General features: G+C 37.8%; 1 protein-coding gene across 1 annotated transcript; it reads left to right on the forward strand.

Moving 5' to 3' along the window:
• Window positions 1–922: 922 nt before the first annotated feature.
• Window positions 923–22512, forward strand: LOC105381159 (arf-GAP with Rho-GAP domain, ANK repeat and PH domain-containing protein 2). Its single transcript, XM_048632663.1, has 11 exons — window positions 923–2772; window positions 3391–3586; window positions 9103–9220; window positions 13002–13123; window positions 13596–13719; window positions 15640–15852; window positions 16866–17056; window positions 17307–17543; window positions 17784–18143; window positions 18590–18714; window positions 20335–22512. The coding sequence occupies exons 1-11, from the start codon at window positions 1241–1243 to the stop codon at window positions 20465–20467; spliced, it is 3351 nt and encodes a 1116-aa protein (XP_048488620.1). The 5' UTR covers window positions 923–1240; the 3' UTR covers window positions 20468–22512.
• Window positions 22513–23458: the final 946 nt, after the last annotated feature.

The following is a 23458-nucleotide window of genomic DNA, read 5'->3' on the forward strand; positions in this document are numbered from 1 at the left end:
TTATCGCACCTGTATTACTGAAATAACCTGTATTCTCACCTCTATTAATGGAACCCTCTATAAATGAGACGGATATTTATTTACTTATACCTGTATATCTGAGACACTGGGTAAGTGGAATACCTCTATAAGTGAAACGATATTGCAGGACCCTTGAAGTCTCACTTAACCAGGTTTCACTGTATAACGAAATTAAAAAGGAAAACTATCTCCTATACAAATTTACGAGTAATAGTCAATATAAAGTTGCAAAATTGACCATGACGTAATATCGATGTATTGCAAAATATCATTTCAACTCCAAAGTTAAGTTCATAATGGTTTTTTGAGAGAGCTTATCTTTGTACGGAACCTTCAGTGCGCGAGTCTAACTCAAACTGGGCCGGTTTTTTTAATAGGTAAGAAAAGACCATTTCGAAAGAATAAATCCGAAAGTCCTTTTTCCAAGATATAATTTTTCATTCATTCTATTTTGTGTCAACGTCAAAATGCACATGCAATGTCATAACATGATACTGGCAGAAATTGTTGGCACACCCGCGTTTGATTGACAGATGCTCATAACCTGTAGAGCGTTTCATCAAATAACATGACTTAAACAGACGAAATCCAACCTTAGTCCAATGTAATAAGGGTTTTGACATATTAATTATCCGGTGAAACCAAATATACAAATATATACTCTAAGGGTGAAACGGTCTTATAGCATGTAGTAGATCTATGCTACATAGGGAATAAAGTTCATCTTCCATTGAAAACATTTGAAAACCTTCAAATGCCAGATAAAAGTTATTAATTTGATAGCTGTCAAAGGATTCTTCCTATATTTTACAAAGTTGTAGTCTGTGTGTACTCTAAGTTGTGTCATTGACACATTGGTGTTTGGCTGTTTGGCTGTTTGGCGTTTGTAGTAGTAGTGGTCTGTGGTCTGTGTGTGTTGGTATAGTTGCGCGAGCGCAGATTTATTTTGTGTCCGCTCTTACGATTATTTTTTTCACAAATAATATGAATATACTTAAATCTATACCAATGTATGTTTTTAATTGTTAATGTGGATAAAATTAAAACGTTCTATAGTGTGCAGGATCTCGTTTTACTAATTAGGTCAAACTAAACTCACGAACTCTTGGAAGGAGTGATTGTTTAGTGTTCGCTGAGAGTGACTCACGCGTTTTTGTATTTGTTATGGCGACTATACGTTGGAGTTTTAGCTTTGTTTAGTGGCCTATATTTAGAGAATATGGCTACACCGCCTATGCCAAAGCCTCGGACTGGGCTGGTATCGACAAACAGTGAGCCCTTAAAGAAACCTGTGCCTCTACCGAGGACGAAACTACCAACAACTAGTGAGAGAGTCACTTCATCCGCTTCGGAAATCTTGCAATCTATTGGAAATGTTTCTAAACAATTATCTGAGGATGTGGCTAACAAAGTACAAAACTCAGCTAAAAGTGTGAATGAAAAATTGGAAAAATCATTCATGGATGGGTCTAAGTTTGCCAAAGGAACACTAGAAAAGACCATTACAACTTCTAGAGCTATGAGGGATTCTGTCACAAAATCTGTCATAGAGGGCACTAAAACGGCTGGGCTCAGACTTCGGCGTTCTAAAAAGTCAATAGAAGGTTTGCCTTGTGAGTCACAGAGGTGCATGTCCATGCCTGATGTGGACATGAAATTGTTTGATAATATTCAGTTTCACTCACCTTTGTTGGAACATAAGTGGATAAGGAGTGAGGGCCAATCTGATCTGGCACAAAGTGATCAGGTCATTCCATCAATGAATTTAAACTGTAAAAACTTTGATGACCTGTCCCTTTTTTCAAATAACTCTGATTCAAATACAGATACAGTCAGTACTTTTTCACATGACAGTAGGGACTATGAGTACAATAGAAGTGGGATGTCAGAAGGTGAACAACTAACTTATGATACACCCAAGGCTTCTCGAGCAAACAGTGTAGTTGGTGAGTCACATTGCCCTGAAATACCTGAGAGAAGAAAAAAGAGGGAAAGTGTAGACTTCATGAGGCAGAACTCACTTTATGAGAATTGGAATTTGCCAGGGGAGCCTCTGCTGGCGAGTCCTGAAGTTACATCTCGACCAAGTAAAAGCACAATATTTGAGTTTGACCCCTTAAATACTGCCACATCAAAGTATGAAGGTGTGAGCAATGAGCTGCTACTGCTTGAGTCATACCTGACTGGTGACACATATGGAACTATAACTGCTACTGATGGCTCAGAGGATAACTTTGAGGACTTTTCTGACAAGGATTACTTCAACCCCCCTACCCCTCCTGAAAGAACCGATAGCCTCTTTGACACAGAATCTGAAAACAAAGCAGACACTGCTGTAGCAGCTGGTAGTAAAGATAATAATTCAAACTGGTTCACGGATGAGGATGGACAATCAAAGCCTGATGAAGTAAAGATTGCCAATACTACGGGAGGATACATGCAGAGGTTTTCTAACATGCTAAAGCTTGATAACATGTTAAATAAATCCTCTAAACAGAATGCCCCAAAGGTTGAAGTTGTAGAGCGTCCCGGTATCAGTGTTTATGTACATTATTATAGTGGGATGCTATCTCGGCTGGTGTCTGGTCCCAGCGGAGTTGAGGAGTTGTTCAAGAACTCCCTGACGCGGCATTGTGTGCTCTCGGACCAGAAGCTCATGTGTTATTCAGATGCAACAAATACAGTATTAAAAGAAACTTATGCTCTTGAAAGTGTATTGTCCATTCAAATTTCATTGCCTCTATCATCCAGGTGAGTTTTAATAAACATATTTTTAAGTATTTTGGACAATAACACTCTATAACTAATTAATGAGTGGATATGAATGTCTGTTCAAATCAGTCAACATAATAATTATAATAATTAGTAAATGAATGCCGTTATTGTGTATGAAAAAAGTTACTTGCACATCTCTCTAAAAAGTATGTGTGATGCTTGTAACAAAAAATGCAAGATATCAGTTATCAGGTTGGTGAAAAGTTACCCAAGCTTGGAAAAAAGTCCAGATCTTCACTAAACATTCACCAACCCCTCTCTATTCTAATTATATTTTATTCTATTATCTGTGGGGGTGTAGGTACCTGCATCTGGCTCTCTCGGATGGAACCTTTGTGGTCTAAACTGCCTTCCTAAGCTTGGGCCATTTTCCCAGCATGCTGGTCCACTGGGGGTTGGTGGGTTCATATCTAGATGTGCTAAATCGCTTACAACGTTTTCCTTCACCGTAAGCGCGATGGTATAAATTGTACTTAAATTCAAAGAACTTATTGGTACATGTCTCAAAACCCTTCTCTCATTTTAATCAACATTGAAAAAAGGAGGAGGTTCTCAATTCATATTATGTACTTATGTATTTTTTCTTCCCAACAGCTCAACTCACAACTATTGTTTTGAGTTGTCGCTTACCCCGGCCTCGCCTCGTGGCTCTCCCCGCAAGATTGTGTTCAGCTCAAGCAGCCAATCAGATCGTCAGAACTGGGCACAGAAGATAGCTGAACATCTCACTAGTGGCTTCCAGCCCAAGTACACTGCCGAGTTCACACGATGTGGATGGTGCTATTTGAAGGTAAGAATAGAATAGAATAGAATAGAATATTGCTTTATTGAACACCACATAAATCAGACATACAAAAAAAAACATACTTATAGACTAGAACTAATGTACAATAGGCGGTAAGCTACTTGATGAGTATCTATATATCTAAAGGTATGTAGGTATTATACACATACTAATAATTATACTTCTATATAAAACATATTATAATCATAAGAGATTTGTAATGGCAATTTTAGGGGATCATTTATTTTTGTTATTAGTATTACACTTCATTTAAGTATTATTGATATATATGTACGTACATATCTTGTGTAATTAACTTCTCACAGTAAATAATTATAAGTAGAGAGAGAATCTATTGACGTTTTGAAACATTAGTTTTAATAACCATGGTGTACAATACTTCGTATTGTATTTTTCTAAGTTTAAATTAATTAGTCGGTCCTTGAATGACTTTCTTGGTGTGAACTTTGAGGGGTAAAAGTAAATAATTAGTAAAGTAACTACATGATAGCAATTATCTTCTAATGATATGAGTATCCCTTTGTATGCGTCATACTTTCCTACATCCACTAAACTCATTACTGACCGGCCAATCAGTAATTCTGTAGTGAAGTAACTTCCGTTCTTTCTGAAAAACAACTTAATTATTTGGTTAAAAATATTTAAATATTTACTACAATAGAATACCTATTTACCTACCTACTTCCGTATTACTACTAACTCCTGGCGACTCTGACGAGACGATTCCGAGAGATCTGACTCATATGTAATGAACGTCGGGCGGCTAAGGCTGACTACATAGGTACTCTGTACCGGTTTAACAAGTAGGCTGTTTCATTCAATAATTTTATTAAAGTATACAATTTTCCTCTAGCTGGCACGATCGCAATATTTGGCTCCATACTGGCCAAATGATTAAAACTCCTGTATTGTATGTTACTGCAGAGTGTACTATCGGAAAATCTGGCGAAATCTGCCTACCTACTACATAGAACCGCAGACCTGCACGAGAGTTCAGTATAAAAACACACGTAACCGTATGTATACAGGCGCGCATGACGACTGGTTTTAAAATCAGACTAACATAGATATCTATCCCTGATGGTACCAACATCATTACGATTTAAAACATTCAATTCATGTAGTTCGTGTTATCCAGCTCTAAGCCAGGCTTCAATACATATTAACAAGGTAGTAAGACTAGTAAGCTTTGATTGAAACCGCTTGCAACTCGATACTATAAGATAAGTACATGGTTAGAGAAACGGTTCTACCTTTTTTGGCATAAGATTTATTTGCCTAATCTCGTATTGCATAGTAACGTTTGGTCAAAGTCTCGTTACGCCGAAAATCGTATGGCATAAATCTCGTTTAGTAAAAAGTTATTTCGCATAACATTGTTTAGCCTAATAATGGTATGGCCAAATCTTGAATAGCCTAATAATGCTATGGCATAGGTTTATACAAAGTAATAATATTCGTTTGGCTTTAACTTTGACGGAGCGTCTCCCTACATAGCGCAAACTGTTGCCTTGTATTGTTTCCGCTGTTTGGAAAACGCTCCGCTCCGCTTCGCTGCGCTCCGCTTTGGTTTTGATGAACATGTGCACCTAACACGCTCCTCCTCGCTTTGCTCGTCGTCGCACCTATTTTTAGGTTTCGATCTCATGGGGCTTGTAATAATTATATTGGTCGTTAACTTTCGATTTTTTGATCATACAATATCGTGATTTTCGGGATGTAGGAGAAAAATACCACAATTTGTACATTTACTACATAGGTACTTAATATATTATTTATTAAGATAACATTACGAGAAACAAGATTATACATAGGTATAGACGACATAAATTTGAGCAAACGAAACTTAGGTGTTTAAAGATTGTGCCTAAAGAGTTTTAGACGAAACGAGCCTTATGCCACATAAGTCTTGGCAAAGTGATGGTTCGGCCAAAAAAGTTTAGACCATACGAGTTATGCGAAATGAGTTTTGGTTAATAAAGATTATGCGAGATGAGCGGAACCCTAGAGAAAAATAAAGGATCATCTTGCTGTTCAAATACAACTCTTGCGACGCTCATTTATCTCTACCTAAATTACACCCGGAAAGTACAGATTTCTCGTTAGAAAAGTACTTAGGTACTTACACCCGTATTTATAAACAAGTGCTTAAGTGATTACTTGAGTAAAAGTAAGTACTCAAGTATCAATTTTCATTCTACTGTTTAGTAATTGCTTGAAGTTAGACCTAATAAAACTTTGTTCTGAAGAATTCTAGTGTCAAGTACAAAAAAACTTATTATAAATACAGGTGTTAAACTATGTCCCTTGAGTATAACTGTAAAAAGTTATCATTAGGGAATCAATTAGGTACCTATAGGTTTTTGTTGTATTGGTACTGTACCTACTTAGTTAACATACATAATACATATATGCTCACGACTGTAATCCCAGAAGGGGTAGTTAGAGGTGATGCGAGTCACCCTCTTTTTGCTTTACATTTATACTCACGTGATTGGTCGCGTGCCGTATCGCCGTTTTTGAATGTATACAATGCACTGAACCTGTCGGGTAAATGGTCATGGGCAATCCGACTGTCAGATGTTTTCAAGCTGCCCGTAGCCTTCGCCTAAATGTTACATGATTTTTTTAAATGCGACAGAAGTGTTTGCATTTCAAAAACCAAACTAATAACATTCGAACTTGATTCCAACTGTAATCCAAACGTTGTGAATTCGACCTTACCCAGTCGATAGACGTGTCAAGTCTCAACTATTTGAGTTACTATTTAACGCAGTATGAAGTGACTGTGCCACGGACGGCCACGGCATACGACCTTGATGCAAGCTTGCGAATGCACTTTGTCACTTTGATAACCTATTAACCGAATATTGAGAACTGTGTCACGCACTCGTCGAGTATGTTGTTCAATGCATTGACCGAGGGTACGTTATGTAATTTATTCATTGACATCTATTACACCGGATCGGTGAACTCTCGAGTTGGTTCAATTGATAGGTCTAGTACTACTAACGGTACAGGATCAGGACAAAACATACTCTATATTCCTACTTGGACAAAAATAACTGTGAATTGTTTATCCTTATACAAATATCTAAATATATAAAAGAAGAAACTGACTGAAAAACTGACATATGTATCAACGCACAGCCTAAAAAAACATTTGTATAGGAAAACAATCTAAGGCGAAGCGAAGCTCGCGGCGGGTCGGCTAGTATACACACATTATATGTATTCTTCTATCACAAATATAAATTAAATAACATAGGTATTCTATTCTATTCTATTAAATTCTCTGTGGGGGTGTAAGTTCCTGCACGTGGCTCTCTCGAGTGGAACCTTTGTGCATATCCCCAAGGTCTAAACTGCCTTCCTAAGCTTGGACAATTTCCCACCACGCTGGTCCGCACCGGTCAGCACCGGGATTCGAACCCGCATCTGTTGCGTGAGAAGCTGGCGCTTACCCGACTGAGCTACCACCGCTCTAAATAACATATACATAACATATTGCATAATCTTGCCGTTGTTCGCAATAGATCACAGTAAAGACCCTACTAGAACAAGCGAAGCTCAATAAAACAACTTGAATGCAGATTGGATAATTATTTATGCAGGCACCAAGTAGCCAACTGTAGCTATAAAATGAGTTAGTAGTAAATGGTCAGTTAACTTACAGTGGTATGGTTGCAATTATGTTTAATTGAGAGAGTCGGTAGAACCATTCCATTATTAGTGTGACTTGACTGGAATAGCGGTGGAGAAATTCCTTTGTTATTATTTGAATACTATGTCATGGAATAGCTGACAATACCTAGTTTAAACGAGCAACCAGCACTACTATTTGTTTTGTTATTTTTAAGTTTTAGGCTACTTTTACCACAGACTACTAAATAGTTATGCTTTTACTCTCCGCTATTGTCCAGTAACAGAACCAGATCACTTTCTACCACGGTTGTAGGTAGGTACCACTGGAAACCGATTATCAACCAAAAGTATTTAAAGCCACTGGTATGCGACTTTAATGGAACAAAAGTGTACAGCTATAGCTACTTATGAAGCTTACTGTCTCTACTTCTGGTCTGCGATGTGATCTTATCTACATGCATCGCGTGTGATTCAAACATGTTGTCCGGACAGTGTTTCATTCAATATAATTGCTCCGACATCGAATTGGGGAAGCGAACGTGTTCTATAATTAATTAATTTGACGATATGCAACTTTGGATAACAGTCTTCAAATTAAAATCGTCTGTGGTAGATATTGTAAGTTGTAAAATTAAAATAAGGACGCTGACTCATGTCTGCAGACGAGTCAGTGTTGTTCTATGTATTACATTGTATTTGAATAATGATTGATAAGCCCCTAGTTGACTTAAGCGTATACAATCTATGTTTTGTAACCCAATTTACCTATCATCTGTTCAATCGAAGACTAAATTTTATTGGGATATCTATAGACGTAGGTACGCGTAAGTACGCGTACTTATAGCTCGACGAACTTTTTTTTCGTAAAGTTCGCGAATTTAAGGTGACAATCGAGCGAAAACTACTTCTCGTATCGTACCTCTATCACCCACTTTAGGGCCTACTGATGTCGATCCTATTTAAGGCTGAAAAATATACATAGTCTTCTAGAGATCCAGTTTTAAGACCGTAGCGATACAATCAATTACTATCCTCATAATATTAGGTACAAACATGGCATTAATGGTCGGGAAAGGGTCAGCATAACTAAATACCTAAATACAAATCATGTTCAAAAAGTTCCCATTGAACATAAATATTATGTTAAAACTAGTAATCATATTAAAGGCCTCTTGATTAAAATGTTTGTTTTGCGAGCGAGATTGCGGGCGCAGTTTTAATGAATCCATGAACCTTTATGCATTGCGATTTGCGAGTTTACTTGACGTATATGCTGCCTTTTCAGGGTGGTTTAACATGCATTTACCGTGAATTGTTGTTGCAAAAGTGCTATAGTAAGCAGAAGCGGAGTGACTCAGGGGGTCGTACTGAACAACTTTACTTCTAAAACTTCGCGCAAAAAAGTAGTTGCGCCCTATAATACCGTTTTTAAAAAATCGTAGTTTAAAAGTTGTTTTGAATGACCCCATCCGCTTCGGCTTACTATATCCCTTTTGCCACACTGTATAGATGACTCTCTATGTATGTATGTCTCCCTATCTCAATGGAGCGCCACCACACTCAGTCCTCCTCCTTCCTCATCTAACCACTTCCGGCTAGAGGGCGTCCCACACTTCATTTCTGTATAACCCTCTTAGGACAGCGTTTGCAAAACCAAACTGCGTTAATAGTGCATTGCTGCCGGCAAACTCGTTTCTCATTTCAGGTATTCGATGTGATTAAAACGCTTTAATAATGTTTTATTAAAATTAAATGATGCATAGTATACCTACCGAGCAAAAGCCCTCAATAGACACCAGTGCACTACAACCAATCCCGTCCCCCCGTTTAATGAGATGCTCTTGAACTGTCAACAGGAGGGCGTCAGCGGCGAGTGGCAGGGGGCGTGGGTGATGCTCATCCGACGAGTCCTGGTCTACCACACAAAGGACGGCGCCTTGAGGACCGTCGACCTGAGAAAGACCAGATGTGTTGGTTAGTATTTGAGGGTGAAAAAATTAGTATATTTACTGTTTTATAATGATTCTTCGGGGACTATTTTAGAACGGAGTGGACTGACTGTGTTACACTTAATAGTGGACCAACGCTATTGTTATTATAATTTACTAGCTGTTCCCGCGCGCTTCGCTTCGCCTTAAAAAGTTTTCCCGTGGGAATTCCGGGATAAAAAGTAGCCTATGTTCTTTCCCAGGGTCTAGATCGTATGTATACCAAATTTCATTCAAATCCGTTCAGTAATTTTGGCGTGAAAGAGTAACAGACAGACAGACAGATATTAACACCGAATACTAGCACCGAACAGCCAGTCCAGGTGCTGGCGATCGAGAGGCTGCAGTCCGCCAAGCAGACGGACTTCAAGTCGTTCCGTATTCGGATTCCCGCGGCCCAGCAGAAGGTTCTGTTGGATAAAAACTTCTGGCCTGCGGGGATAGTGTTCCGCCGATACAGGGAGGCCAAACAGACTATTAAACCCCCTGATAATAGTGCTAGAGTTTAGTTAGTTTTAGTTTTTATAAGTTTCTAGAGTATATATTAATATTGTTTGATTTATTTTAAAATGTATTTGTGTATTTTATGCTATGGGCCATTGATGCCTGAAATAAATGGATATTATTATTATTATTATGTCGTTACCATCTCGGGACCATGGGGTCCCGGGCATTTGGAAGGCGTGCATGGGGCCGAAGCCAACATGTAGAGGCCCGTTTGACAACATTAATCTATATCGACGACCGAATGGCGTAGTGGTTAGTGACCCTGACTACTGAGCCGAAGGTCCCGGGTTCGATTCCCGGCTGGGGCAGATATTTGTTTAAACACAGATATTTGTTCTCGGGTCTTGGGTGTTGATATTTATATTTAGTATCTATCTATCTATGTATTTGTGTAGATATATCAGCTGTCCGACACCCATAACACAGGTTCTACCTAGCTTGGGGTCGGATGGCCGTGTGTGAGATGTCCCCACATATTATTATTATTATTATTATATGAAATGTAACACCAACCGACGATTTTCCCTGTGTAAACTATAGAAGTAAACCCAAGGAAAATCCCCGGTTAGTGCAGGACTATTGTAGGATATGGAGAAAACTAATACAGGGTTATGGAAGGGGTGCTAAATGGACTGGGTAACTGGGACTATGGAAGGACTATGGCCCCTGCCTGACCTATATGTTTCACACACGGATAAAAAGGCAGGGGGTGACTCGCACACACATTAAATGGGACAGAAAGATTAAAGACTAGGCGAAAAAACCTAAAAACTGAAATGTGTCCACGGCTTAACATTGTTAAACACACACCGGGATATCAGGCCCTGCTTCTGTTTAATAAACTACCAAGCGATCTAAAACAGATTGTCTCCCATACTAAATTCAAAAACAATCTAAAAGCGTATTTGTTAAAGAAGGGTTACTATAGTGTGGAAGAATATTTAAGTGATACTGATAAGTCTGACATGTTTTTATAATTAATAAGTAATTTAAATTTTAACTTAATTCTAATTGTTGATAATATTTTAAATTTAACATAACCTATCCACATGAGATTTTTAATGATTATTATATTTTGTAAATTGAATATAGATAATAATTTATTGTTTGACTTGTATAACACATCATATTAATTAATTATATTATGTTACGTGGTGGTGGTGTAGACATTAAGATTTTCAAATACAATTGTTAATATTGTTATATGAAATAAAATACAATACAATACAATACCCCCAAAACAGTCGCTAGCACATTACAGTGACGTAGCAACAAGGGGGCAACATGGCATGAGGTGCTGAGGGTGGAGAGGTATACCAAGGCTCTCAGAGCAATCGCGGATGCCGGTCAAAACCCCTACAAGCACTTACTGGATATACATCCTTCCTCCGAGCATTTCTGCTCTAGCGGTACACCACTCAAGCCAGCCAATAAAGGCAAGCAAGAGGTGGGAGATCCTGTTCCTCGTCAGTGTTCACTCTGGACAACCAATAAAGGCAAGCCAGAGATGAAGAACAGGGGTTCTCCCCGGCATCGGGTGGGTGGGGTCGCTAATGCCCAACAGCTCGCCACAAGCTGCCCTGCCGCGTTATTATTATTATTATTAAGTTAGGATTAGGATACTTACTTACTTAGCGAGGTAGGTATATATTTAAAATGTTGGTCGTCTAAGTAAGTACCTACAAAGTATTTCTTGAGATTTTTTTGTATACTTAAGTACTTACTTGAGCACTATGTACCTAAGCCTAGATAACTTTGAATAAGTAGATTAAATAGGAATTTAATGAGGTAGTACAAAGAATTCATGTTTTATTAGTGACTCTTGTTTCATAATCATATAAGTAGTATACTGGGTACGTTCACAGGGCTCCTGAGTAGTAGGTATTTTAGTAATTTATTTTAGTTCTATTTTTATTTATAGTAATTAAGGTTCCCCTAGAGTTCATCCTGTTTATACTGAGTAAATTATCTGGAAAGTATACCAATCATGCCCAACACTTCAGCTTAAGCAGGATGGGCTGATTAATATACTCGTGCCATGTGGACCGAACTACCTATTAACTTGCCGTCGAATTGTGAACCGTATTTCGATACATTTAGGGTACAAATATTATAGTTAGTGAACGCATTATATCTATTGCGTGAAATAGAGTGCAGGATAGATGGGAGTATGCATTAGAATCCTATGCATAGTAAATAAACAAAGGAAAACTAATCAGAACTTTGGCGAATGATACATTGGCTTTCTGCGGAACTGAATAGTTTGATACAAACAGTTATTTATACTTGTACGCATGTTCAAGGAGTTAGTGTATACGGATCGTTTATACTCTAGAGTCTAGATTGTCTGCAATACTATTATTTGTTTTGAAACTGATTTCATGCAACATGGTAGCTTAAACTTGGATAAAGCACGTCTAAGATGCAATAATACCATCATAATTTCTTCAATCGCGACAGTACTCTTTATTTTGTGTAGGTAGGTACTTTCCATAATATCTGATTATTTAATATTATATACAGAGTTCAATAAAATAAATCTCTATATGTCTTGATAGCTTACTCATCGCTGTTTCATATTACTGTAATGTAAAACTACATAATTATAACCTATTTCTATGAATGTGAGGAATGCATGAATCATTAGTTTTATTTGGATTCGCACTAACTAAACTATAAACATAATTGGGTACCTATATACGGTAGCAGAGAAATTCCATCACCCGACACCCTCATCATCATCAGTCAAAAACCGTCGATTGCTGTAGTATAATATTATGTCTCTCTCAAGGATCACCAGCAGAACCCTCTATCCAAGATATTCTATTGGTATACCGTAGTAAAATATAGTAATCACGAGCTATGAGATTAAATAATTTTATCAAAGGCACATACGTTGCGGTTTTGATTCGATGACCTCGATGATTTGCGCCACATCATGTAATAATCTAATGTTCTGTGTTCGGTTGGTAACTACAACAATAATTCCGTATCTTATACCTAAGGTAAAAATACTTTTGGTATATCCAGTAAATTGGTGTGCGTTAAACTAATGTAATAGACGCAAATGAACCTCTTGGAGTCTATAATCGCCCACTAGCTAACTTTGTCTCGGTAGAACTAGAACTATGGAAAAGTCCATCCTAAGTTAGAGATAAAATGTTAGGATTCCTAACATTTTATAAAACCTAATCTAAACTTTCCCAAGCATATACTTACTCGACCTTCTTATTATCTCATTCGATGTGTATTTCGTTCAGTATCTCAGAACGCGGATGAGGAGACCAAGAAGTGTTGTCCAAACGACGGCGGCGGCAATCTACTGCTGGACTGCTCTCACGCCACCCTGTACCTGCGCTTCCCTTACGAACGAGAACTCAAGGTATAAGGAGGATACTGCTGTAACGTAGCTTCCAATTCTTCCAATAATGCCTTGACGCACCATCATCATAATCAGCCGGTTATCTTCCACAGCCTGTCACTGCTGCACGGGTCTGTTATTGACGTAGTTAAAATCCACTTTATCGTGATTCGTCATACAGCGCGTCGACGTCGATAACGCACCCGTGCCGGGAGGGTTACCTAATCTATAAAATGATCGAACGGGAGCTGTCGTGCAATCGGTACATTGATACTAAGCAACGAGATAGAGTTCCCGAAAAGTAAAAATCACGTGACCAACAAAGTTTTTATGGAAAAGGACCTTTTTTGTGAATTTTAAAAACTCGTAGAACGAACGAACGAACGAACGACCTCGTAAAGTTGTTCAGAAAGACCCCCTGAGTCACCCCCTTTCGGCTTAGTTTACCCTTTCTGCAACACCCTGTATAATAACTTGTCTGTCCCCGCACCAGGGCTGGCGCTACATGGTGAAGCTGGCGGCGCACAACAACGGCGCGTACCTCCACCACCAGCAGCTGACGCAGGACGACGTGCCGGCCCTGGTCGACAAGTGCATCAGCTTCATATACGCACACGGTGAGTGCTCGCATAGTAATGTGCATGATAGGTATGGCCACTACTGTAAGTACTAGGTATAGGTAGCCAGAGGTGACTGGTGACAAATAAATATATTTGAATTTGAATTTGAAATTTGAATTTGACTTCGCGAGCAAGATATTTGTGACTGGGCTGAGCTGTATCCGCGAGCCTTTTTGTGTTAATCTCACACACACATGCTCACAAACTTTCGCCTTTATAATATTAGTAGGATGTATTTTAATTCTAGTAGTGGAGGCCTTTAATTTCTACATAAAGTCCATAATATAAATCATAAGGTACAAAATAAATTAAAATTTACTTTATAATGCTTACTGAATCACTGATAATAATGTAGTGGTGTTTCATCTACATTTTAGTCAGTGCATGGTTTAAAAAGTTATTAAAATTAAGTATTCACGATATAACCAATTAATTAACCATGTACTTACTGAAAAGCGTTCGCTTTACCGGTGCCACATAAAAGGATTATGTTACGTCCGAAAATAAATCCCACAGTCAACCCTTAAGAGCATTCAATAAAAGGCATCCCTGATTGACCACAGTAAGCTATCCTGCACTCAACGGCAATTAGTACAAGTACATTCTCCTTTTAAAGTTCTATAATGTAAAATGTGTAACCTCACATTTTACCAACTGGCTTTTTGATGACTTTCAGTGCATTTTTTTACTACATACTGTATAAAACCAATATGATAAGTACGTGTGTTCAGTATGTATAATGCATGTGGTTTTGTTCAGCGATGTCTCATTAGCATCTCATTAGGGGTGGAAACGCGCATTAGTGACAGCAACATCATTAACATAAGCTCATTGAAGTGGAAAACCTACGTCCGATAAATTATGTTTAACTTTCGAACGGTCGTAACATGAAGTAAATTGTTATGAAACTGAAATTTATTGTTGAAACATTAAGTAAGTAAATAAAACAGAATTCATCGGTTGATCGGCTTTAGAGCTTATGTGGCCAAAACGAAACAAAAAAAACGAAACGTTTTTCTCAAAGCGCTAAGTGTAAGTTTATTTAAAATATTATCTGTTACTAATCCATGGACCCGTTGATAAAAGAACTATCATCAAACATCGAACAACTAACAATCAACCTCTAAGAAACAAAGAAAAGTCTGTTACGACATGGCTAAAACTACATAATTATTATACATATATAGCCTATTCCCGCCTGTATAGATCTGTGCGAGCAGCGATCCTGAAATACTTCTTTCATGTGTTTCTTCAACGCTCGTCGGTTTCAGAAACTCCCAACATGCCTAATCTTGAGTAGGTACAGTCAGCTGCATAAGTAGCTATACACTTTCGAACCTTGTCAATATATCAAACCGCCTATCCATTCATTGAGCATTGACGGTTCGTCGGTTTGACAAGGTACAGAAGTGTATAACAACTTATGCAGCTGACCGTACGTTGCCTATTTGTTCCTTTCTGGCTTCTTCTTCAGCCTATAGCAGTCCACTGCTGAATGTAGGCCTCCCAACCTCCCAAAGCACGTTACTGGATGCGATCTATAGTTTTCACTACGTTTACATAGTCGCGGTGTCCACTCCAGAACACGTTTACCCCTTCACTTACTGATTCTTCAACAGATGTGACCAGCTTACTGCCATTTAAAGTCACTAACTCGGTGATCTAGTAAGCGTGGGAGCGGGCTGGTTACATCTGGCCATGTAACACGGGGCGCTATTAAGACGTGACAAAAGTTATCCGTCGCGCTCGCTCTTGACGCTGCGCGATGTGATTGAGCGCGATGCAAAACTCATGTCATGTCTTAAATGTGCATAGCCTGGTCACAAACACAGGTAGTCGTGGTCGTGGCTAAAACAGTGTCAGTGGGCTGGTCACATCTGGTCACATAATCCTGCCTAAAATAGAACAACATTCCAGGCAGCATGACGGAGGGCATCTACCGGCGCGCCGGGTCCAGCTCGGTCCTGTCCACTCTGCTGGCCAACTTCCGTCGCGACGCGTGGTCGGTGCAGCTGAGCGCGCGCGGGCACTCGGAGCACGACGTGGCCGGCGTGCTCAAGCGCTTCTTCCGCGACCTGCCGGAGCCGCTGCTGCCGCAGGAGAAGCACCAGGCACTGGTGTCTGCGTTGGGTATGTAGTATCTAGCTCTAGTATCAGGTGTATAAGGGCGCGGGCGTTGACCGGTAGGGATTTTTCGAGTTAGGTAAGAGTAAACACTGTCAAAATCTAGATTTTTCGAGTTAGGTAAGAGTAAACACTGTCAAATGGACTGTAGTAGTTTAAAAAAATCTTAAGTATCAAATCACTTTTATTCTACACCTAGTAAACACTGTCAAATGGACTGTCGTAGTTTAAAAAAATACTCAAGTATCAAATCACTTTTATTCTACACCTACCTTAAATAGACAGTGATACTATATATGAGTAGTCAGACTCTAGTACCTACGTTTTATTCTAGAATTTAGGTAAGAGACCCGAATTTTATGAAATAAATATTAGTCTGGATTTTAAAGGTAATCAAGTAGTTCAATCTTTTCATTGAATGTTATGTCTAGCTTTTTGTGTCTGCCCTTTTAACCCTTTAAGTCTGTCTTAAAATGATATATTTAAAAGATAAACATGGATTCTGATTATAGGTTCAATTAAGGACAAGATAACCTTTAAGAGGCTTATATCTTATGGGGGCAGTGAGTGGGCGGCTTCATAAACCCACGCTAGGCTACGCCTACGCAGTCTACGTACTAATTAGTCTGGAAAAATAAGAAAGGCAAATTTTATAAAGTATATTCTTGTTGCTATCAGCTAAATAAATATTTTTCGTTGTTGATTTAAAACATTTCCAATGAATCCGTTTATTTCTCTTATTCAGTCATGCTCATACGCTCCATAATAAAATATGTATAACATTAGTTATTGCTATCAGCAATAAGCCTTTTGGGTTATCGGGTCATTAATTGTTTTCTTCTTGAGCAGAGAAGGGTTTGTCACCGTGTGACTCATAGTCCATTAATGCCCATGTATAAATCATCTATTGCTGACAGATGTGCGCTGGACGTACCTATATGAAAAACAGGCGATACGTCGCCAGATGAGGTCCTATTATATGTATAGCCTGGACTAACATCGCCTTTACACCTCCACAGTTATAGAAGATGAGAAGGCACGGCAAGCGGAGTTCCGCCGCCTCATGTTAGACCTGCCCGTGGTGGCGCGCCGCACGGCTCGCAAGCTGTTCGCTCACCTCCACTTCATACACACAATGGCCGCCTACAACAAGATGGCGGCTGACAATCTCGCTGCGGTGTGGGCGCCTACCATCATGCCCGCTGCGGTGGTAAGGAATCTAGTGTATTTTGCTTTACTGTGACATTTTCTTGATTGCCCTTAGGATCTTTCTCACCGAATGCCTGCGTCCTCAAAACTCGCGGTATGCCAAATTTTCATAGTAATCCGTCACTTGTTATGTCAGTCCCCATTTTCTTTACATTTACAGTAGTTTTTATTGGCCTATGCACTATATCCGGCAAGTATTATCCTGACCTAGACTGTCCAAGAATACGCTATAACATTACAATCATTTGCAGACCAGCGACCAGATCCAAACGGCTTGGTCTTCCAAAGAAGTGTTCGTGGTTCGCGACCTCATAGCTCACTACGAGGCTATATGGGAGCCGACAGAAGCGGAGAAGCGTCGCGAGGCGGCTGTCAGGAGGGTGCTACTACGGGTCACCAGCCAACCGGCCCCCAGCGCGCCTAAAGCCGCTGGTGACCTCAAAGCGTGGGTGTATGTGCATGACCGCTCCACGTGTTTTCAGGTTTCCGTGAGTATTTTTTTTTTTGCTGTGTGTGTGGATTTGTGAGATAGGTTGTTTTTACCTATTGATTGACCTGACTGTTTTATAGCAAAACATTGCGATAACTATTTACAGATTCTGTAGCAATACGCCATGGCTCATTTGAAGTGAATAACGTATGTTATTATGAATGTCTAGGGAGACAGATATCTCTCACAGGACTGTCTACATAACAAACATTTCTAATAAACAAACTGTTCCCATCAGCTGACCCCGAGCAAGACGAGCGCGGATATCTGCGTAGAACTCTGCGAAAAGGCCAACGCTGAATCGCACTTACTGATGTTAGAAGAAGTCGTATGCAACGAAGCGATGCGTAGGACTGTGCACATCGACGAAATAGTCCTAGACGTGGTCCTACGGTGGGGATATTGGGACGAGGAAGATAGGAAAGACAACTACATAGTGGTCAGAGAAAACAAGGTCTTGTACGATATGGAGGCGTTAAGACATAAGACGTCACTGGTGTGCGGCGAACTCAAGTTTGCCAGCGAAGCCAACAAGGCATTCAAAATGTACATGTTCGAACTTAAGAACGGGAAACTTTGCTATTTCAAGGATAAACAGGTGAGAATGGATATTTATGACGTGTAATTAAGCGCAGGAAATATTAGTTCGCGGGAGTCGTAAATTCATTACATCGACCAAGTTCAAGATAAAGTGTTTGTTGTGGTCTTAAATCAAAATTATAGTTTTAATTATTATGAACTACACAGGATTACAAAAATAGTTACTACACCTTTAAATTCCCATTTTAGAGTTTAATATGGAGTGCAAGCTTAGGCCATAATATTGGAAATATAATAAAAGTGTACAGATTTGTAATTAGAAATTCAACGTTGCCATAACATTTGGCTGTAAAATTGGTCCGTACAGCTAACTTACTGTTGGTCATTTGTCGCAAGTAGATATGGTTCAGATTATTGGGTTCGTCCAAACCTTAATATATTTTTTTATAATCACTACACATTTCATTGACAGTATTTATAAATAATTCGATTGATATTGTACAGGGCTCGCATTTGATAGAAGAATGGAACCTCAAAGACATCCTGTGGTACACCGGGCATGAGACGAAGAGGAATCCCCAAACACGGTGGGCGATCACCTTTATACCAAGAAATAATAAACAAAAAAGGTATGTCGACCTGCGGAATTAACTGAATGATTCTGTGTTTTACGTCTTTTTCTTATCAGCCTTTGTCATGCACTGCTGGGCACTATGGGTTACATCATTTTACATTCTGTGTAATAAGTATCGGGACTGGATCAATAAAACACAAAATGTTTGTTATTCATCCAAATTTATTTTATTACCTTCAAAGTATGCTCTTTTAGAATCGATACACATATGCCAACAAATTATCCAATCATCACAATTTTTTATACGCTGCTTCCAGAGTTGTGTTTAGTATTCGCGGCGATTTTTCCTTATTGTCTTCTATCGATTACAAGACAGTACTTGTCGATCGAAAGACAAAGACTCTTCAAGGGGTTAATCGGCACAACTTTTGAGTATACAAAATTGGTCTCTCTTTATAGATTTTCCCATTTTCCTAAAGTTACAGTGTCAATTCTTATATCTCAGATAATAATAAGATGGCACGTGCAAAATGAGATACTAAAGTGAATCTACTTGATATTTGCACGTGTCATTTAGTATATCTGAGATAATGAATGGACTATAGATGTAAAGATGTGAATGACCGTCTGAGTCACCCCCTTTTGCAACAACCTGTATAACTCAATTTTTACGATTTGTATTAAAACCAAACTTTTATGATCTACGCTTTTGCTTTAATCTGAGCAGCATCCTGGCGACCACTTTTTTTTGTAAATGAACTTATGACACGTATGGCAAAGATCGTCCCATGCTTTTTCATTTTTTCTTGCATTTATTTAAATATATTTTGCTTACTTTCCTTATTTAACTGATTTGCGGTTACAACATGTTCTCTATTTTAATTATGTACTGCCTGAAAAAGGTGAAGCTTTTTGCGATTTTTTAATTGGTGTTTAAAATAATGTCTTCATTGCATTGTAAATTTTAACATAATTAAGGTAAGTACACTTCACGCTTTTTGCAACTAACCTTCATAACCTAGCGACATCTGTCTGAGTTACTGAGAAGCTTCTAGTCAAGGAAAAGGTGCGGCTAGAATGTACGCTTATTTCCTTGTCCAGGCCGGCACTACACGGCAATAGTTTCCTTCAGAGCCCTATGGAGAACTCTGCTGTTCACGATTCAAACTTCTATGTAACTATTTAAAGTTCCCAACTATAGTAGAATTAACACGATTCCATTTCCTATATGTTTTTAAAGTATATAATATGTGGATGAGCCACTGGAATTCCTATTTTATTTTTGGTCGTAATAACACGATCGGCGATCCTACTATAAGTTCGTATAGTACCTAGCTTTGCATAAATAAAAGTACTTAATTATAAAAAAAAAATACATCGTGTCGTTCTTCTATAGTCCAGTTAGAATCGATGTGATTTTAGAAAGTCGCCAGCTATGGCACGACGTAAAACTACAACTATAGTTTGGTTATGAAATTTAGCACACGCTTCTAAAGGCGTGTGGTTGAAAAGTGGAGCCTTGCGGAAAATGGTACTAGAATATTAATAAATTGCATGCGAATTCCAAAAACTGCTTGTAGCACACACCTAACATAGCCACTCATAGATAACATAACCCCCCCCCCCCCTATTTATCCACAACATAATATATTTCTATGGAAGCATTTGTTTCCAGATCCAAAGACCGTCCATGGTTTGGCTGCACCATAGGCGGTGCGGTGACTGAAGACCAGCTCAAGTGGATGACTGCGATGATGTTTGCCGAACACCCCAACGTACTCCCGACCCCCAGGCTCGTCATCACATAGATTATAGTTAATAAATAAGTACAATGTTGTATTGGAGAAGACCGGATGAATGCCAATAAAAGTATAATTATAATTTTATAATAGGAGTAAAATATACCCAGGTAACGCATGTTCAAGAAGAATATTTTGTTGAAAAAAATAAGATTAGTTTTTCGAGGGACCAACTATTTTTAATACAGAAAATAGAAATACTTATATTATTTATGTTGTCAGGTAAATTAAACAATTAATTTTCTTTGTTAAATAAAAAAAATATATCATTTCTTATTCATTATGATCGCTAGTAAATATACTTAGTTCAATGTTATAGTTTAGCAACTTGCAAACTGACCTTCTTAGTCAAAATATACTGTATATATGTATAATATTTATGTTGTTGTTGGATGTGAAGATAAACTGATATTCACTAGTTATGCCTAAGATTAACCGGGAGGACTGCCAAATGTTAGGTCTTTGATTACGAAATGGTACGATTTTTTTTGTTACTTATACAAAAATTATTATGAAAGAATAAAATATCATAATTATTTCCTGCAATAGTTAATGTCCAATTTCATCATCATAAGCCTCACTTACTCATTTCTGGCAAAAAGGGTAGAATAGGAGTAAGTACTTACTTAATATTTACCGCTCCCGGTTAACTTTAGGTTTGTTAGTCTAATCTTAAATCTATCCCTAGCCCCAACATTTGAGGAAGCACATCCATATTATTATGACAATATTTATACAGTAAAATCTTAAGTTTCAGTAGGCAAATTTAAATTTAATATTAATAATTTGCAAATAATTATATAAATTAGTGCAAAAAGATTTCTTATAAATAGCTGTTTTCGTAAGTCTGTTATTTACGAAAAACAATGTTGTTTAGACTACTCTAAAAAGGTCATTTTTTATTCAAGTAAATACGTTTAGTTTCAAAACTATCTGAAATATACATTTTAACGAACTATTGTTGTGTCTGGTAAAATTTATTCAGCTCCAATCCTACACATTGTTTAGTCTGCAGTTTATTTTTGTCTTGATTCGACTTTATAGATAACAAAAAAAAAACTTATCTATTTTTTTACTGTAGTGATGGTACTGAAATTAAAAGAATTGTGATGATATGTAAACATTGCCAAAGTGTACAAATTGAATATTAACAAATAAACTAAATAAATATACAAATAAACAAATATGTATTATGTATTTCTACACGAATACTTAGCTCAAATAAATAGTATTAAGCGTAGATATATTTCCAGGTGCTTTTATACAAAATAGATCGCCTTTATTAACGTAATTAATTTTATTGTACACGGAAAATGTAGTTTAAATAAAAAGCTACGAATAGGTATATGAAATAAATTAATATGTTTGATTAGATGGATGGATTAGAATTCTCGATATAGTACAACAATGGTGCTGCTTAATTTTCAAATTTCACAATTTCATTTGCAGCTAAGAAAATGTAATGACTTAAGTATGTAAGTACTACTTTTTAAAAAATCTAAAATATATTTTTTATTATTCATGAAAATCTAAATACCATTTCACAGAAAAACTTATAACTAGATAAAATCAAATATGCACTAACTAACAGAAAAGTTACTTCTAAATAATTGGTGCTAATAACTGTTCTCTACAACTTATTTTTAGTTCAATCTATAGGCTATTCAGTGTCCCACTACTGGACAAAGGCCACGTTATTAGTTCTTATAAACTGACCACCGTTCCCGATCATGAACTTCCATCGGATATTGAGACAATACCTATATTTTTATTATTTATGCAATAAAAATTTCAATAGCCTTTTTTATATGTAATTTATATGTAACTTTTCCTAGAAACCACTATTGTTATTAAAATTTTAGATAAATTTATACTGGCGTTGTTCTCATTTCGTGAAAATCAAGTATATTTTTTACAGAAGGTAGTTTTATATTTAATAAAATATGTGTCTGAATTTAGCCTATTTCAATTGATATGATATTGATGAATAATGTTAATATATTTTATATAACCTTATACCTAATTAGAAATAAACGAACCATATATTTACACTGCTTAAATGTTTTATTGATAAAAATAGTAAGAAGAATCCATTCGATAATAACATACCAAACCAATATCTACCAACGTTTTTTTTCAATGAAGATGAGTTTTTTTTATAAGGTACGTGAATAAATGCTTTCATTAGGATTTCTGCCTTTCGGACATTAATCCCCTTTCAAGATGCGGACCGTACTTACTGATTATTTTTTTTGAAGTTTTTTTTATACTATGAAAGTGCAAAGAAAAAGATTTCTTGCTAAAAGATTCGACTGCAAGTCTTATTTGAGCACCGAGTGCGATCCCAGTTGACTCCACCACCTCATAAATGTATGCTGTATCTCGAGCTGTTTCTCTTCATACTCACTGGTCGTAACTTCGCTAACAGTACGACACGAATAGCTTTAAGTAACAAATGACAAACCCAGTAAACATTCCAAAGGAAGGTAAGTATTCAAAAATTAGCACAAAATCGATAGGCACACCGCTGGCGCGGCCCGTACCAGGCGCCGCCCGCCGCTCGGCAACCTCTCGCATGCATCCAAATTACTATAACATTAAACCGACAAAGTAATCCGTAAACTAATTTGCTTTTACTTTCTCCTTCTTTTAATATATACCTTTAAAAATGTCCCCGTATTTGCCGACCAGTTGTTTTTTGTGCCCGATTGCCATCAGACATTTCTACCGTGTACATTTTTTTGCCTGCATTACTAGTCACGTTTTATTTGGTTTGCGGATTGCCGGGTTTTTAAAATGGATGCGGATGAGGTGGAGATTAGGCCGTCCGTGCAGCTGACTGAGGAGGACATAAGCCGGGTGAGTGCGCCGTGTGTCGGCACATCAATGTGGCGGCTATAGGCCGACAGGAGCGTTCTGATTGGCCACGCGATGTCTATCTGTATTTCAGGGGAACATTTCACATTCACATGCAGTCTGGTGATTAATATGCATACGATT

This window comes from Plutella xylostella, chromosome Z, assembly GCF_932276165.1.
Source record: "Plutella xylostella chromosome Z, ilPluXylo3.1, whole genome shotgun sequence".
Classification (NCBI taxonomy): Eukaryota; Metazoa; Arthropoda; class Insecta; order Lepidoptera; family Plutellidae; genus Plutella; species Plutella xylostella.

Excerpts from the sequence above, each read along its gene's own strand:
- LOC105381159 (XM_048632663.1), top strand. The coding sequence starts at position 1,241 with ATGGCTACACCGCCTATGCCAAAGCCTCGGACTGGGCTGGTATCGACA. Across the intron at positions 17,057-17,306 it reads CCATCATGCCCGCTGCGGTG|ACCAGCGACCAGATCCAAAC; the intron begins GTAAGGAATCTA and ends AATCATTTGCAG. Across the intron at positions 18,144-18,589 it reads GCTATTTCAAGGATAAACAG|GGCTCGCATTTGATAGAAGA; the intron begins GTGAGAATGGAT and ends GATATTGTACAG.